Below are 18,662 nucleotides of genomic sequence, written 5' to 3' on the forward strand. Positions count from 1 at the left end.
GGCAGGTGTTTGGGGAGGAGAAGTACAGGGATGGGAGATGTGGGAAAGGAACAGGCTGGTGAGGGATGTGTGACAGAGCAGGAGGAAATGCAGCAAGGGGATGGAGAGAGAAGAAAAAGCAACTTGAAATCAGGTGCCATGCAGTCTCCCACTCATCACTAGTAGCTGCCTGGACAACTGCTTCTGCAGGAGACACAGGACCACAGAATCACAAAATGCATCAGGTTGGAAGGGACCCTCAAAGGTCATCTTATCCAAGCCCCCTGCACTCAACAGGGACAACTCCAACTAGACTAGGTTGCTCAGGACCCCAGCAAGTTTGACCTTGAATGTCTCCTAGGATAGGGCCTCCATTACATCCCTGGGCAACCTGTTCCAGTATTTGGAGCATGAGGCAAGAAAGAGCAGAGCTCAGGCACTGAGGAGATAGCAGAGGCTGACAGCATCCTGTCTCATGGTGAGGTGGATCTTGCACTGAGCTCACCCTCCCCCAGCTCTGAGAACAGGGGCAGTCCAGGGCTAACACACAGAGTGCTCTGCAAAGCACCTGCCTCTCCTGCACTCTGGCTAAAGTAGGTGCAAGCTGTAGCCCAGACCTTCAGCAATCAAAATTAACTCCACCAAGGGCCATGGGTCGGTGTCAGCTGTCACCTAGCAGGAAATCTCACCCCATGTTTCCAGGCAGAGGCACAATGGGAATAGGAGGATTTTTAGGCATGGTTTTGAGGAGTCTAAGAAGCCAACTGCTTACTGAAATAAAGCTTGGGAGGCTCCAAGCACCAGCAGAGCCTGATCAGGATATATCTCCAGGCAGCATCACTCCTTGCTACAGGGGCTGATCACACTGGTTGGACTTCAGGCCTTCAGTAGGGCAAAAAAATCCTTTTCTTTCTGTAACAAGCTGCCATGGCCAAGCCATGGCCTTTTCTAGTAGATGCTTTCCTAAGAAAGCCTTCCTAACAAAGCCCTAACATTCCAAATGTTTTCTAGGGAGCTGTTGGAACACCAAACCCACAGTCACAGAACCACAGAATGGAAGGGGTTGGAAGGGACCTCTGGAGATCATTTAGTCCAACCCCATCCTTTATAGGGCAGCTCCTGAGTATTTCATACTTAAAAACAAAGTATTTCAGTAACTCAAAAAGAACTTTTTTTTTTCTCCTTGTGTGTTCTACTGCTCAATAAAAATCATAACTGTTTGTTGACCATGAAAGTGCTTGATGTGGTGGTTGTTTTTTCAAGTCACATCCCCCCCCAGGGATCAGTGCTGGGCCCCATCCTGTTCAATATCTTCACTGATGATCTGGATGAGGGGGTTGAGTCAGTCATCAGTAAATTTGCAGATGACACCAAGTTGGGAGCAGGTGTTGATCAGTTAGAGGGTAGAAGGGCTCTCCAGAGGGACCTTGACAGGCTGGACAGATGGCAGAGGCCAACAGGATGGCATTCAACAAGTCCAAGTGCCAGGTGCTGCACTGTGGCCACAGCAATCCCAGGCAGTGCTACAGGCTGGGGTCGGAGCAGCTGGAGAGGAGCCAGGCAGAAAGGGACCTGGGGGTAGTGGTTGACAGCCAGCTGAACGTGAGCCAGCAGTGTGCCCAGGTGGCCAAGAAGGCCAATGGCATCCTGGCCTGCATCAAGAATAGTGTGGCCAGCAGGAGCAGGGAAGTCATTGTGCCCTGTGCTCAGCACTGGTTAGGTCACACCTTGAGTCCTGTGTCCAGTTCTGGGCCCCTCAGTTTAAGAAGGACATTGAGAGACTTGAAGGTGTCCAGAGAAGGGCAACAAGGCTGGGGAGGGGTCTGGAGCACAGCCCTGTGTGGAGAGGCTGAGGGAGCTGGGGTTGCTTAGCCTGCAGAAGAGGAGGCTCAGGGGAGACCTTATTGCTCTCTGCAACTCCCTGAAGGGAGGTTGTAGCCAGGAGGGAGTTGGTCTCTTCTCCCAGGCAAGCAGTACCAGAACAAGAGGACACAGGCTCAAGCTGTGCCAGGGGAGGTTTAGGCTTGAGGTACGGAGAAAGTTCTTCACGGAGAGAGTTGTTGGCCATTGGAATGTGCTGCCCAGGGAGGTGGTGGAGTCACCATCCCTGGAGCTGTTCAAGGTCTCCCCTGAGCCTCCTCTTCTCCAGGCTAAACAATCCCAGCTGCCTCAGCCTCTCCTCACAGATGTCAGAGCAAGTGGAAGTTCCATTCAAACACGAGGAGAAAGTTGTTGTAGTGCAGATGGCTTTCTTTATCAGCCTTCACACAGCCCAGGCACAGTGGCACTGCTTACCCTCACCTTGGGCACGAGCACCCATGGGAACTAAAGTACAAAATGTTTGCTTGGCCATTCGCAGTCATACAGGGAGGCAACTAAGAGCAAAACTGATGTGAAAACGTCCATAAAAAGCTTCTTCCAGTTTCTCTAAAACTCAGTTTTCTGCCCATTCATGGCTCATCCACAAGCATGGTGAGAAGCTTGCAGGAGCTTTTCTAACCAGCCACTTGATCCGATGTTTAGTGGGCTTTAGGTCTACACTAGCAGTGGACTTCAGCTCAGCACCAGCAGTTGGGTTTAGTTCAGCACCAGCAGTGGATTTTAGGTCAGCACCAGCAGTGGATTTTAGCTCAGCACCAGCAGTGGGGTTCAGCTCAGCACCAGCAGTGGGGTTTAGCTCAGCATCAGCAGTGGGGTTCAGCTCAGCACCAGCAGTGGGGTTCAGCTCAGCACCAGCAGTGGGGTTTAGCTCAGCATCAGCAGTGGGGTTCAGCTCAGCACCAGCAGTGGGGTTCAGCTCAGCACCAGCAGTGGGGTTCAGCTCAGCACCAGCAGTGGGGTTCAGCTCAGCACCAGCAGTGGGGTTCAGCTCAGCACCAGCAGAGGGGTTCAGCTCAGCACCAGCAGTAGGTTATAGGTCAACACCAGCAGTGGGTTTAGGTCAGCCCAGTGGCTTTAACAGAACTGGGAGCCTGCTAATTCTTGCAAACAAGCCCATTTGAACCCTATCACCAGATAGAGGAGCACACAGCAATGGACAGAGTGGGAAGCACAAAGGCTGTCCTAGGTCAGGTGACAAGAGGATATTTGGGGAGGCCACTCTATGGTTATCTGTTACTTGAAATCAATACCACAGTTTTTCAGAGTACACATTAATTGCTTCAAAGGTCAACTCATTCTGCAGAGAAAGCACTCCATGAGGTTACAGAACTCAAACCAGAACATGACCCTATGGTGCCCCATAGGACTGTTATCTGACCCTGGAATAAACACAAGGACCCCTTATGCACAAATAACCTGTCACAAACTGATATATCACCTGGCCTTCTCCTCTGGGAGAGTCCAGCAGCTCCCAGAACTTCTGAGTACCCCAACACAACATAACTGGAACCTCTGAGTACCCCAACACTACAAACTTGATGATCTCAAAGGTCTCTTCCAACCTGGTCTGGTCTATTCTATTCTTCTACATGGCTAGAACCTCTGAGTACTCCAACACTACATGGGTGGAACCTCTGAGTACCCCAACACTACATGGGTGGAACCTCTGAGTACCCCAACACAACACAGCTGGGACCTCTGAGTACCCCAACACTACATGGGTGGAACCTCTGAGTACCCCAACACAACACAGCTGGGACCTCTGAGTACCCCAACACTACATGGGTGGAACCTCTGAGTACCCCAAAACAACACAGCTGGGACCTCTGAGTACCCCAACACTACATGGCTGGAACCTCTGAGTACCCCAACACTACATGGCTGGAATGTCTGACATGGCTTCCTATATAACACAGGAACATTTTCCACACTGTGTCCTACTTACACTGTCCTTCTCTCCAGGCTGTCTGCAGTTCCTACAGAAGAGGGCATGGGGAAGTTGCCTGCCTCTTGGAAGACAAAGATTTCATTCAGATTTCCAGTCTCAGAATCATCATCTGCTTGAAAGCCAGGTTAGAGATAGCATGAAGGGAATGACACAAAATTCCAGACTTCAAAAGCAAGCCAGGAGGTGAATCTCTTCCCCATGGCAATCCAAGCACTTGGAGTACTTACAGGTGCAGGTAAGAAAGCAGGGGACAGCTTGCTTTTTGAGCAGGGCCCGTGGTGGGAGGACAAGGAGTGATGCTTTGAAACTAAAAGAGGGAGATTCAGACTGCAGAGTAGAGGACACAGAAGAGGACACAGCCTCAAACTATGCCAGGGAAAGTTGGGGCTGGAGGTGAGGAGAAAGTTCTTCACAGGGAGAGTTGTTAGCCATTGGAACGTGCTGCCCAGGGAGGTGGTGGAGTCACCGTCCCTGGAGGTGTTCAAGAGGGGAGTGGATGTGGCACTTGGTGCCATGGTTTAGTAGTCATGAGGTCTTGGGTGACAGTTTGGACTTGATGATCTTTGAGGTCTTTTCCAACCTTATTGATTCTATGAAGGGAGAAATGTTTGACCCTGAGAGTGGTGAGAGCCCAGGCTGCCCAGAGAGAGGTGGGAGCTGCCCCATCCCTGGCACCATTGCGGGTCAGGTTGTTTGGGGCTCTGAGCAACCTGCTCCAGCTGGGGATGTCCCTGGCCACTGCAGGAGGGTCGGACTAGATGACCCTTTAGAGGTCCCCTCCAGCTCAAACCATTCTGAGATTCTCTGAAACAGACCAATGAGAAGGATCCTCAGGTGCAAGCACCACCCTTGCCTGAAGCCTCATCCTTAGCACACTTCGACAGCGGTGCAAATTATCGGCCAGGTGCTGGATTTGTGCACGACAATGAGAAGATTAATCACAGAAATTGCTTGTGATTGCAGCCATCCCACCTGAAATGGGTGTGGCTGCTCTACTTCTCTGACTCATGCCAGTCAGTTATCTCATGCCCACATCTGCCCCTCTCTGGGGTGTGAAGCGGTGACCCATTTCGTATCACACATCAGAACCAGGCTGCACTTCCTCTTCTGGGATTTTCCCCTCCTTTTCACAGGGAGCAGCAAAAAGAGCAGAAATTATAGAGTTATAGAATCATTTCAGTTGGAAAAGACCTTTAAGATTATCAAATCCAATCATCCTCTGACTCTACCAACTCTGCTCCAGTTTTGGGCTCCCCAGTGCAGGATCTACTCGAGAGAGAGTCCAAGGGAGGGCCACAAGGATGATGAAGGGACTGGAGCACTACCCTGTGAGGGTAGGCGGAGAGCCCTGGGGCTTATTAGTCTGAAGAAGAGAAGACTGAGAGGGGATTGAATAAATGTTTATAAATATCTGAGGGCTGGGGGTAAGGAGGGAGGGGACAGGCTCTGCTCAGCTGCACCCTGCGATAGGACAAGGGGCAATAGATATAAACTCCAGCACAGGAGGTTGCACCTCAACATGAGGAGGAACTTCTTCACTGTGAGGGTCACAGAGCACTGGCAGAGGCTGCCCAGAGAGATTGTGGAGTCTGCTTCTCTGGAGATTTCCCAGCCCCATCTGGATGTGTTCCTGTGTGACCTGTGCTGGATTCTATGCTCCTTGCTCTGGCAGGGTGGTAGGACTCAATCTCCAGAGGTCCCTTCCGAGTGTTAAACCATGCCCCTCACCACCACATCTCTGCCTCTTTTCAACACCTCCAGGGATGGGGATTCAACCACTTCCCTGGGCAGCCTGTTCCAATGTCTGAAAACCCTTTCAATGAAGAAGTTTCTTCCAATACCCAATTTAAACCTCCACGTGCATGCATCTAACTACAACGCCTGACAGCCTTTGGGTCCAGCCCAAAACAACCTACTTCACTGGAAGTCTTCAAGGGTTGCATGTCAGCCCTTGTCTGGGCCATCTCCCTGCTTTCCTACCAAAAGCCTATGTCATGGCTGCAAAAATTGTCCAAACAACATCCTGGATGAGGAAAGCAGCTCTTTTGATGAGCTGTGTGAGTGATTTGGGAAGGGAGAAAGGGAAGGGAGAAAGGGAAGGGAGAAAGGGAAGGGAGAAAGGGAAGGGAGAAAGGGAAGGGAGAAAGGGAAGGGAGAAAGGGAAGGGAGAAAGGGAAGGGAGAAAGGGAAGGGAGAAAGGGAAGGGAGAAAGGGAAGGGAGAAAGGGAAGGGAGAAAGGGAAGGGAGAAAGGGAAGGGAGAAAGGGAAGGGAGAAAGGGAAGGGAGAAAGGGAAGGGAGAAAGGGAAGGGAGAAAGGGAAGGGAGAAAGGGAAGGGAGAGAAAAGAAAATCCTTGCTGTACATTTGGGTTCTGAATCTGCAGAATATGATGTTGGTTTCTCAGCTGGAGACAGCTCTCCCTTCTATCTGTTCAGAGAATTGTCTGGTTGGAAAAGACCTTTAAATCATCAAGTCCAACCATGACCTAACATCCAGAAAGGAAGTTGAAGCGAGGTGGGGGTTGGTCTCTTCTCCCAAGTAACAAGTGGTAAGAGAAGAGGAAATGGCCTCAAGTTGTGCCAGGGGAGGTTTAGGTTGGATGTCTTCACCCAAAGTGTTGTCAGGAACTGGAACAGGCTGCTCAGGGAAGTGGTGGAGTCACCATCCCTGGAGGTATTTATGAGACCTGTAGATGTGGTGCTGAGGGGCATGGTTTGGTGGTGCCCTGGTGGTGTTGGGTTAGTAGTTGGACTTGATGTGATTCTATGATCTCCCTGTCCACAACTGTTAGACCACTTCCCTAAGCAACTCACTCTGGTCCTATCAGCATCTTCCCATCAATCCCTCTGAGTTGAAATGATCACCCTTTGCAGGTCAACAGATCTTTAGGCCCTACTCATTATCCCAAGCTGATGGAGCAGCAAAGCCTATTCCTCACCATCACCCAAAAGGGGTGGAAAGCAAGTGTGAGCATAAATAAAGGTGCTCCTGCCAATACCAACTCTAGTCCCTTGCTCATTCTTGTCTCCTGATCGTGCTGAAGCTCATGCAATGCCCAAATGAAAACATCACATTTGGTAAAGGTGTGGAACTGAAATGCAATCCAACATCACCAGAGGGCAAGGCATCAGCAGGATGGCTTCAAACCCATGGTGCTCGTTGCAGCATTCCAGCAGCATGACTCCTTTCACATCCTAAAAGCAAGGAAATCAGCCATTTGCCTAACAACAAGGTGCCTGGGCTTGAATGTTGCAGCAGGAGATTCTGTCTCTCACCTGGGGCAAGCCAAGAGCTAGATGGTCTTTAAAGGTCCCCCCAAATGCAAACCATTCTGATCTTAGGAACATTTCTGTCTGCATAACTGAAAATCCAGAAATAAAAAGCAGATAGATGTTGCATCAGTCTCCTCTCTGATAGAAACATGGAACTGGTTTGGTTGAAAGAGACCTTCAAGATCCTGGAGTCCAACCTTTAACCCAGCACTGCCAGGTCACCACTAAACCATGGCCCTCAGCACCACATCTCCAGGGCTTTGAAACCCCCCCCAGGGATGAGGACTCCACCACTGCCCTGGGCAGCCTGGGCCAGGCCTTGACAACCCTTTGGGGGAAGAAATTGTTCCTCATGTTCTGTTGGGATGTGAAAATGAATCCCACACAAAACGATTCTGTGATTCTATCCAACCTTGGATATGAGAACATGACTCTGCAAAGAAGTCCTCAGATCAGGAGTTCCTTTGCAAACCAGGAGTGAAGCATCATCAAACCCATGGACATACAATGGGCTGGTCAAAAGAATGGGGAGCTCCAAAGGCAGCCTAAACAAAGTGATTAAACATGAAGTCTCCTCTCAAGCACATGCACATCACTTCAGTGCTAGATGAACAAAGTTTGGTCCTCTTGTCCCCTCTGTCAGTGTTCCTGGTGTAGAAGAATCATAGAATCACAGAATTGTTAGGGTTGGAAGGGACCTCAAGGCTCAGCCAGCTCCAACCCCCCTGCCATGGCCAGGGACACCTCACACCTGATCATATGGCTCAGAGCTACCTCCAGCCTGGCCTTAAAGGCTCCAGGGATGAGGCTTCCACCACCTCCCTGGGCAACCTGTGCCAGTCTCTCACCACCCTCATGGGGAACAACTTCTTCCTCACATCCAATCTCAATCTCCTCATTTCTAGTTTTGCTCCATCCCCCCCAAGTCCTATCACTCCCTGACACCCTAAAAAGTCCCTCCCCAGCTTTTCTGTAGCCCCCTTCAGATACTGGAGGGCCACAATAAGGTCTTCTCAGAGCCTTCTCTTCTCCAGACTGCACAACCCCAACTCCCTCAGCCTGTCCTCATAGCAGAGCAGCTCCAGCCCTCTGCTCATCCTCATGGCCCTTCTCTGGACACACTCCAGCATGAGTCTTTAGGCATAAAGGCTGTCAGGCTTTTTGGGTGGCCTCAACACTTCCCCTGCCATCCTCTTGTGGAACCAGTAGACACTGCTGCAATTCCTCCTGAGACATTATCAGTCAAGCTCACCTTGCTGCCATCAGTTTAACTGAACCACAAAATCACAGAATTATTGAGGCTGGAAAGGACCTCTGAGGTCATCAAGTTGGCTTTGTGCTTCATTCCTTATCAGTTCTGTCAGCTGGAGTTCAGCAGGTGGCCTGACAAAGGGGAAGGTCATCAAAGGCAACAGACAGGTCACCTCTAACAGCCCCAGCTGCAATTCTGATGGAGAAAGAGCAAAGGCATCTTTCAGTCGTGACTGACATCCACGTCCCTTGGCATGGGGCATCTTAAGGTGACTCTAAGGTGATTAGCAGGGCAGAATTAGCACAGTGAGCCAGGGGAATTAAGGCTGGTGAGCTGACCTTGAGCCAACACCACGCCTGTGTCTGCCAGAGGAAAAGCTGCAGCCCCAGGACTCAAGTGGAAGCACAAACAGGCAACACCAACAAAGTCTCTGCTGTTGCATGTGGAGTTACGGGGCTCAGGAGGTTCTCTGTGCCCACCTGAGTGTCCCTGGAAGTTCTCTAAGTAGCAGAGCAATGAGTACTGGAGTTTTCAGGCACTTCCTTGAATTTCTCTTCCAGCTGCTTTTTCAGAGCTCCCCTCTCAGAGACAGTCCCAGGGAGGATTTCTGGAGGGGCTTACAACTGCTCCTGCACAAATTGCATCCTGATTCTGCCCACTAAAGACCTTGTTAGAAAGCTTTCCATGTTCTTCACCTCAATGTCTTCTGCTCTGTTGGGTGCCCCTGTGGTGGAGGGGCCCACAGAATATATTACCAATCAGTAAAGTAGGGAAGGGTTAGTCTCTTTGGACCTCTGTGAAGAGGATGCTGAAGGTCTTTTGCTGCTTAGCCAAGCTCTGTGCTGCACAGGATCTGCAGCTGCTTTCCTCCAGTTGCATGTGGAACACATCAGTCCTTCCAGAAGGGACCTCACTGCCATAGTATCCAGACTGGTTTGGGTGGGAAGGGTCCTTTACAGGTCATCCAGTCCAACCTCCCCTGCAGTCAGCAGGGACAGCCCCAGCTAGAGCAGGTTGCTCAGAGCCCCACACCACCTGATCTGCGGTGGTTCCAGGGATGGGGCGTCTCCCACCTCTCTGGGCACCCTGGGCCAAGGTCTCACCACCCTCAGTGGAAAAAATGTCTTCTATCTACTCTGAATCTCTTTCTTTTAGTGTGAAAACACCATCTCTTGTCCAGTCACAACAGGCCCTGCTTGGAAGTCTGTCCCCAGCTTTCTTATTGACGCAAAGGCCACCACTGAGCCCTGTCCATTGACCTCACCACAAAGCAGACACTGACACACTTTAGCTTCCTGCTTGACCCAGCTCATGGCAAGAGGAATCCAGATGTAGACCTGAACCAGGCTGCTCAGGACAGCAACGGAGCCCCCATCCCTGGAAAGGTTTCAAAGCCCTGGAGATGTGGTGCTGAGGGCCATGGTTTGGTGGTGCTCTGGCAGTGCTGGGTCAAGGGTTGGACTCCAGGATCTTAAAGGTCTTTTCTAACTGAAATGATTCTGTGATTCTGCTTCAGTGCTGGACAGAATTCACATCTTTACAGCCACAGAGCAAGCAGGGCTAGAAGGCATCTGGCCATGCCATGTATCTCTTGAGAAGGGGAATTACCCCTCTGGGGGCCTGTTCTGGCTTCTGAAGATCCTGCAGATGTTATGCAAAGCAGCACAAAGTCCATCTGCCTCAACAGGTTGGTTAAAGTCAACCTTCTAGCTCAGTCCAATAACCCTTGCACAAACATGGAAATATTGACATGATAAACAGCAGCCTCTTGGCTTCCAGCACCGGGAGCACCACAGAGATTGCTCCTATAGGGAATGTGTTGCCTTGGCAGAGCTGACCAGCACCAGCCCTCAGTGCCACGTGCACATTTAGACTTGTGCCAGGTCATTGACTCCTTCCTGGTAAGGCCACGTTTCCCAAGTGTTGAGAATGGCTGGAATTTTCCCATGGCTGAGGCAGTGCTGCCTGCTCTGCAGTAACCCCCTCTGGGCTGATGGATTTGCCCTGAAGGACTGGTGGCAGTCATCATCAGGTTTTTTTGAGGACACTTTCTCACCTTCTCCTTGACTGCACCTGCAGCAAACAGAAAAATCTCTCATGTGCTGATTCTGTGCATGTGGGTACAGCCTGACCAGCTGTGCAAAGCCAGCTTGATTTGCAACCCTGTGCAAACCCTGAGTAACCTTGAAGGCAGTGTAAAGGACAGAACCAGCAAATCCAGGCAACTACCATGAGCAAGCAAACCTCTGGGTCACTTATCCTGACCCCTCTTGCCATGCAAAGTCTCCCAGATGCTGCACTTCAGCATTTATTAACATCTAAGTACCTAAAAGCACCTCACTGTGCACCACAGCAACCTCCATCAGACACCTAAACCATCTTTTTTCCTCTTCCAAACCCAAGCTTCTCTGCAGTCCAGGTTAAGACAACCATTCTGGACCTGCAGCCCCTCATCCTTTCCTGCCATGAAGGCGTGCCCAAGTGCTCAGAGTCCTACACAGAGACAAACACATCAAGCATGCACACACCCACCTCAGCACCCCTACTAAAGCTCTAGACAGAAGCTGTCCTAAATGGTGGGCCCCAAATATCCACCTGATGGTGGGAACTCATCATCATCATCATCACCTCACACTTGGACAGATGGGGGAAAGGAAGCTCCAAGAGAATGTCACCCATCTGAGACCAATTCCCGCTGGCAGCAGTGGAGGAAGGCTGCAGAAATACAACTCCGAAGAGGCAGGAGAAGACAGCTCAGCAGGTATGATGCCTTCAGAGGCAGGAGCAGAAGCGAGGTGGATCCTTGGAGATGCTCCATCCTCGCAGCGAGGGCAGCGCTTGCCTGGTCCACCTGCGCCCTCTTGTGGCTGCCTCGCCGTACTGCACAGGGTAGAACCAGACCTCCGCAGAGAAGAGCCTTGCCCTTGCCGGCGAAGAAGGAAGGTTCTTGTACTGCTTTTGATTCCAGGCGCTGTAGGAGTCCAGCAGAATTTGTTCTGGCTCTGCTGGCAGCTCCCTTCTGCTCACAGCCCTGCTCTGCTCCAGCACTGGCAGTGAGGGCATCAGCAGGTAGGGCAGACACCACCTGTTTCTGCTTTGGGATCACCAGTTGGCTTCCTTCTCAGATGATTCATCCTGTAGTATCATAGACTGGTTTTGGTTGAAGGGATCTTTAAAGCTCACCTAGTCCAAGGCCCTGTAGTCAGCAGGGACATCCCCAACCAAGGCAGGTTGCTCAGAGCCCCAAACAACCTGACCTGCAATGGTTCCAGGGCTGGGGCATCTCCCACCTCTCTGGGCAACCTGGGACAGGCTCACACCACTCAGTATGAAAATTTTCCTCTCTCCAGTCCAAATCTCCCTCTTTTAGTTCCAAACCATCACCCCTTGTCCTGTCACAACAGATCCTGCTAAAATATTTGTCCCCACCAGGTAAGGATCTATCTGCAGGAATTTGTTACACCATGCTTGGGAGAACTTCACCCCACCCAGAGACACAAGGCTCCCTGGGGTAAGGCTTTCCCTTACTCATCCTCCTTCATGAGGGTGGCCTGGATCCACCTCTCAAGCCTAAGTCCATCTGGATGGCATTAGTTTCCTCCAGTGTCAACAGGACCACACAGCTTGGTGTCATCCACGAACTTGCTGAGGGTGCCTCAATCCCACTGTCCATATTGCCCTCAATGATGTTGAACAGCACTGGCCCCTGAGGGATGCCACTTGTCACTGGCCTTCATCAGATCAAGGTCCAAATGATCCCAACTCTGTGAGTGGAGCCATCCAGCCAATTCCTCATCCAGTGAGGGAACTGAATTCTTCTAGCTGGAGTACACACATCCCAACCAGCCCAACTCTGGAACTGCAACCAGACCTTCAAAGATGTACCTCCCAACCAGCCCAAGCCTAGAACTGCAACCAGCCCTTCGAAGGTGTACCTCTCAACCAGCCCAACTCTGGAACTGCAACCAGACCTTTGAAGATGTACCTCCCAACCAACCCAAGCCTAGAACTGCAACCAGACCTTTGAAGAGGTCCCCCTCAACCCACCCAAGCCTAGAAGAGCAGGCAGAGCTTTGAAGAGGTGAAGACCACCTGTTTATTATCCTTTATTACAGAGCAGGGTGCAACCATCCCGCTGCTAACGGAGTGACTTCATACTCATGTACAAGTCCTTCTGTTTCAAATGGAAGACAGCCTGCTACAAGGCATTGCTCCAATTCCTTTCATCAAAAAGTGCTTTACAAAGTGACACTGGGGAGTAAAAACCCCACCCCCCAAGCCAAAAGGTCTCCTACACAGAGAGATCATCTCCTGGCCAGTGCTGCAAAGCAGCCCCGTTGGTTGTGCAAGGTAGCAGCTAACGGTGCAGGACGACGTGGAGAGGTCAGGGGAACAGCCCCAAAGGAGAGACTGCCAAGGACAGAACTCATCTGAGCTGAAATCTGCAGCTGGGGAAAGACCTTCCTGCTTTCTCCCCTTGAGAAACTGATGTCAGATAGCTACAGGGCTGCAGGCACTGCCAAAAGAGATGCAAGGTTTAGCACTAGCTCAAGACCCAGCCAGACTCTTACCCAGAGATGGATTATTTTTCCCCAGGACTTTACTCCACCTTTGAAACTCCTTTGGGGAAGAGGAGGCACAGGCACACACTCTGCTCAGGCTGAGCAGCACGAGGTGGGGTGCTCAGCTGGGGGAAGCACAGGCAAAACCAGGGTGTCAACAGCTTGGACTCAGAGGTCAGCCCTTCCTGAGCTGAGGAGGGGGATTCAAAGCTCCTGTGTATTGCCAGGAATGTGTTCTCCCAGCTCTGAGGATGATGTAGCTACTAGCCCTGGGCAAACAATCCCATACTGCTGTGAGGAGAACCCTGAGGAGCAGCTCAGGAGCACACTGTGGGCATGCTGAGAGACAGGAAAGCTTGTGCTCATGGGGGTCTTCCACAGGGAGATTTTCAGAGCTGCTGTGAAGTTGGCCCTGTATTAAGCTCCAAATCAAAAGCTTTTTCTCTTTCCTGCCCATTCTTTCCTGCCCTGGACAAAAGCACAGCTGCTCAGTTAATTTTCTTCCACTGAAGACAGAGCTCCTACTGTAGGATCTCCCAGGAGAGGATGAAACTTAACGGAGCTGGGGATGGTGATCTGGTTCTGGGCACCAACTTGCTGAGATGGGAGTTCTGATGATGGCAGAGGGGTAGGGGATGACATGGCAGTCAGGAGTGCAGAAATACCACATGAGATGAAACCTCCAGGGTGGGTGATGGCTGAGCTGATTCCAGAGCCACTGAGGAAAAGGCTAAACTGGCTACAAAACACTGTCATGGCTTTAGCACACTTCTGTGCAGGCAAGGCTGGGCCTGAGCTCAAGCTTTAGCTTTAGTGACATCCTTCCCAGAACATCTGGAGGTGTACAGGAACCACAGCCACAACCCTCAGGTGCACACAAAGGCACCTCAGCTCTCCTCACTGGAGATGGCAGAGCAGAAGCTGGGTTTCCCCAGTGGCCATGGTTGCATAAAATAATGGGGAGGAAATCCCAGGCTCTCAAGACTGCCTGGTCTGGGCATGCTCCTTCTGGAGACAAAGAACCCAGCCTGGGACCATGGTATCTATTTAAACAGAGGGAACAACACTGCCCAAAGCTACCCTGAGAGCAGGAGCAGCTCAAAGGCATCTGTCTGGGGCTGAGCTTTCTAAGAGCACCACAGGGAATCCGTGCACCAAGGGTTATCACAGGGCACCACCTGTCAAGGTTCACATCTACCTGTGACAACTGCAGCAGATTCTCTAGACTAGGAGAAAGCACCCTGCAGACTGCAGCCAAGCTGTGAGTGATGCAAATCCCCTGCTCTCCTTCCTCTGCTGAAGGCCCCAGGTGCACAGCTCTGGCCATTCCCCCAGCCTGAATTACCCAGCACCAAACTGCAAGCTAAAAACAGAAACAAATCCCTCTTTGTGACTCAGCTGGCAGAGAGCTTCTCCTGCAGGCTCCTTTAAAAGGAGCAAGGAAGTGCTTGGATGAGGCTGTTCATGGCTCTCCATCAGATTACTGCATGCTGCTGGCACTGACAGGGTTGTTCAGGGAGGAAGTGGTCAGCGGGACCTAGATGTGCGGCTGGGCACAGCACCCTCCACCCCAAAAGAGTGAGTGGGACAGATGGACAGACAGCCAGCATCTGTCCTGAAAGACAAAGAGAAGGTCCAGGACTCCTGCCTTGCACAGGGCTGGCCTCAGACTATGCCAAAGCAGACTGCATATAAAAAGAGAAGTTTAAAACCCAGGGATATACAGGGGACAGGGACAGACAGGGGACTCCAGAGAGGACAGTCTGTAGGCAGCCCCTCCAGAGCAGCCAGGGCCAGCCCAGCTCTGAGGGGGGAGCTTGGCAGCTGCTTTCCAGTCACAGTTGGAGAAGTTGGACAGCTGAAGGTGGAACTTGTGCTTCTTGCTCCTTGCTTAGCTTCAGGCAGAGGGAGGGTGGGAAAGGAGAAAGGCCCACTGCAGGAGAGGCACTGCTTCCTCTGGCTGGCATTTGACAAGCCCTTCACACAGGTGCAGCTTCCTTCCATGCTCAAGCCTCTGCTCACATCTCACTGGGGTAAAACCCAAGCTTGGCCACAGACATCTCCCTCCGCAGCCTCATCACCTCCCAGTACATCAGCTCCACTGCAAGGCAGAATGGGAATGGGGAAGAGGAGGGAGGGAAAAACCAAGCAGAAACCAGTCAGCAAGGCAGAGCTGGGGACACCACCTCACATCAGTCTGTGCTCTCAGTGCAGGCTCATCCCCACAGTGAGGGAAACAGAGAAGCTGGATGAACAGCAGAAGGCTATCAGGTCACCTCTCACCAGTTCCATCCCAGGGCAAAGGACCCAACAAGCTGATGAGCAAGGAATGGGAGTATCTGCTCCTCCTGCTCATGCTCTTGTGTCATTTAATTGTTTCTCAAAGATACAGGGAGTTCAGAGTAGCCCAAACTGGCTCCAGTCCTGCCACAGGACCTCTTAATTTCTCCCTTCTTGCCCCACAGAGAGCCCCCCCACCACAGCCAGGTACCAGCCCCTCTTACCATCCTGCCTCACCAAGCCTTGCTGGATGTAGCGGATGTAAGTGAAAAAGTTGCACACCGCAGTGATCTGAGGAGAGAGAGAGAGAGAGAAAGGAGTCAGCTCCTGGCCTGCATCAGGAATAGTGTGGCCAGCAGGAGCAGGGAAGTCATTGTGCCCCTGTACTCAGCACTGGTTAGGTCACACCTTGAGTCCTGTGCTCAGTTCTGGGCTCCTCAATTTAAGGAGGACATTGAGACTCTTGAAGGTGTCCAGAGAAGGGCAGCGAGGATGGGGAGAGGCTCTGAGCACAGCCCTGTGAGGAGAGGCTGAGGGAGCTGGGGTTGCTTAGCCTGGAGAAGAGGAGGCTCAGGGGAGACCTTCTTGCTGTCTACAACTCCCTGAAGGGAGGTTGTAGCCAGATGGGGGTTGGTCTCCTCTCCCAGGCAACCAGCACCAGAACAAGAGGACACAGCCTCAAGCTGTGCCAGGGTAAGTTTGGGCTTGAGGTGAGGAGAAAGTTCTTCACAGAGAGAGCTGTTGGCCATTGGAATGTGCTGCCCAGGGAGGTGGTGGAGTCACCATCCCTGAAGGTGTTCAAGAGGGGATTGGACATGGCACTTGGTGCCATGGGTTAGCAGTCATGAGGTGTTGGGTGACAGGTTGGACTTGCTGATCTTTGAGGTCTTTTCCAACCTTATTGATTCTATGATGCTATGAACTGCCTGGCCTGTCAAGGGGCTTGCACAGCACCCAGCAGGGCAGCTCTTGGTGTTCAGCACCTGAGAAACACTGTCATGCACCACCAGATGGGAAGAGGTAGGAAGAAAGTTGGGTAAAAATAAAAGGGTCTTCCAACTTCCGGGCATCTGCAATCCCATCTCAAGATCCTGCACTGCCCATGAGGCACACAGTATCACCAAGGTTGGAAGAGACCTCAAAGACCATCAAGTCCAACCTGTCACCACAGACCTCATGACTAGACCATGGCACCAAGTGCCACATCCAATCCCCTCTTGAACCCGTGACTCCACCACCTCCCTGGGCAGCGCATTCCAATGGCGAACGACTCTCTCAGTGAAGAGCTTCCTCCTCACCTCGAGCCCAAACCTCCAACACAGAGCAGGAACTCCAATCTGCAGCAGATTTGAGATCAGCATTGATCATTATTGAATGTGGTAGCAAAGTCTATCATCTTCTTTCCCAGGAAACCTTTGGAGATAAAGGTCTGCTCAGCAAACGTGCGTGAGGGAGCTCCGGGTGCCCCTGGCACAGGAGAGAGATTTGGTTCCAGTGACAAAAATGAGTCCCTGCACAAACCCAACTTTTGGCCTCAGAGATTGCAGGGTCAGCTCTTTTGGTAAGCAACTCAGGAAAAGAATAAACTTCTGTATCTGAGCCTCAACAGCAACATTAACAAAATCATTCACCTTCTCCCTCCCCTCCAAAGAAAGGGCAGCTTGTTCTTGTAACCATTCGAGTCACTGCTCTGGAGCCAGTAACAAGAGCCAGCATTTAAGGAGCAGAAAATGACTGTGTTTTACAAAGGAGAATTAAAAAATAATAACAGAGCAAAACAATCAAAGCCCTGTACTGAAGCAAGCCATGGGAAGCAAGCACACTGAAGACAGGCTGGCTGAAGGAACAGAAGGCAGAGCGCCAGGGCAGGAGGCAAGGCTGCAGACCCACACCCCCAGCTATCAACCAAGAGCCACCCCCACCTCAGGAACCACCTCAAGCCCTGACAGTTTGAGGGCTGAGCCAAGGGCTCCTCCATCTCGGGGTTTAGGACAATTTTGAAGGATCAAAGCACCCTGGGAAGGTGGAAGACTCACCCTGGCCCTGCAGGATGGTGAAATGTAGTAGTAATTCCCAGAGTCCCCCAGCGTGATGCGGTGCTTGCAGGTCCTGGGAAGGTCACTCAGAGCACACTTCCTGCAGGTAAGGAGAAAACACTTCAGCTCCAACAACCCAGTGGCATGGCAGAGAGCAGCAACTCAGCCACCTCAAGACCATCCCCAGGTGGGAGCTCAGAAGCCAGCTGCTGTGTCAGTTCAGCCTGAAGAAGAAAAACCCTTGGTTGTTAGGAACCTTTTGCTCCTTGAAGGACTCCATAACTGGCAAGCCTGGGTGACCTTAGGCTAAACACCTGGAACCAGGAATCATTCCACACCCCAGCCAGCCAGGGCTGTACCCTTGTCCTGGCAGACAGCCCCAAGACAAAACCACAGAAAATATGCTGCAGCAGAGTCTGACAAATGTCAGCTGCTCTCTGCACATCTCCTCCACGTCCCAGGCAAGGCTTCTGCTGAGGGGATTCTGCTCAGGTGGATCAGCTTTCCTAGGGGGATGCAAACATGCTGGCTGGGGACCAAATCCAGGCTCAAACCAGGCAAATCCAGCATCTGAGCAGAACTGGCTCGTGCCAAGAACTCAAAACAAGCCACACTGCAGCTTTTATGCTAGGCTCCTCTTAATTAATTTGGGCCCAGTTTGAAGCTACTCCAGCTGAAGCCACAGGGAGTGACTTGGGGGACAAGGGGGGATGGTTTGAAACTAAAAGAGAGAGATTTAGACTGGATACATGGAGAAGGGAGAAATGTTTCACACTGAGGGTGGTGAGACCCTGGCCCAGGCTGCCCAGAGAGGTGGCAGCTGCCCCATCTCTGGCACCACCGCAGGTCAGGTTGTTTGGGGCTCTGAGCAACCTGCTCTAGCTGGGGCTGTCCCTGCTGACTGCAGTTGGCTTGGACTAGATAACCCCTAAAGGTTCCTTCCAACTCAAAGCACTCTATGATTCTATGAGTTCAGTAGGCTTTGGGTAAGGTTTGCAGTTCCCAAGAACCCTGATGCAGACATGCAAGCTTGGCCTCAGGTCAAGCCAAGAAAAGAGTCTTTTGATGACAACTCGGCTCCCAGGTAGACCACCAAAAGACATCAACACCAGCAAAGGTGCAGCCTGTCTCTATTTCCTTGCCACTTCCTTCTGTTGTTTGCAAGACAAGTGGCTCCCAGGAGCAGACAGCTGCCCTTCCTTCAGCACCAGGAAAGCTGTGAAGCAGAATTTCCTGCTGTGTAGTGACCATGTTCCCCAGAGACTCAGTGCCTGCGTGGGGGGAAGAGGGACAGCAAAAACAATTGCCCTGTGGGCCATGGAAGATGGCAACACACAGGAGCAGCTACCTTGGAGAGCTGCTGAGCATGTCTCTGTGCTTGCTCTCCACTGCTGTCAAGGCAATTAGCTGTGAGAGGAAGCAGGGGCTGTAAGTGCTAGATGCAATGAGAAGG

The 18,662-nt window shown here is 51.6% G+C and overlaps 1 protein-coding gene across 1 annotated transcript; it reads right to left on the minus strand.

Moving 5' to 3' along the window:
• Positions 1-14,022: 14,022 nt before the first annotated feature.
• Positions 14,023-17,489, minus strand: LOC128898372 (guanine nucleotide exchange factor for Rab-3A-like). The gene is made up of 4 exons (XM_054172022.1): positions 17,466-17,489; positions 17,210-17,335; positions 15,398-15,464; positions 14,023-14,994 (listed from the first exon to the last, which is right to left on the minus strand). The coding sequence occupies exons 1-4, from the start codon at positions 17,487-17,489 to the stop codon at positions 14,912-14,914; spliced, it is 300 nt and encodes a 99-aa protein (XP_054027997.1). The 3' UTR covers positions 14,023-14,911.
• Between the last annotated feature and the right edge of the window lie 1,173 nt (positions 17,490-18,662).

The sequence above is a fragment of the Dryobates pubescens genome, chromosome 22 (genome assembly GCF_014839835.1).
Source record: "Dryobates pubescens isolate bDryPub1 chromosome 22, bDryPub1.pri, whole genome shotgun sequence".
NCBI classification, from domain to species: domain Eukaryota; kingdom Metazoa; phylum Chordata; class Aves; order Piciformes; family Picidae; genus Dryobates; species Dryobates pubescens.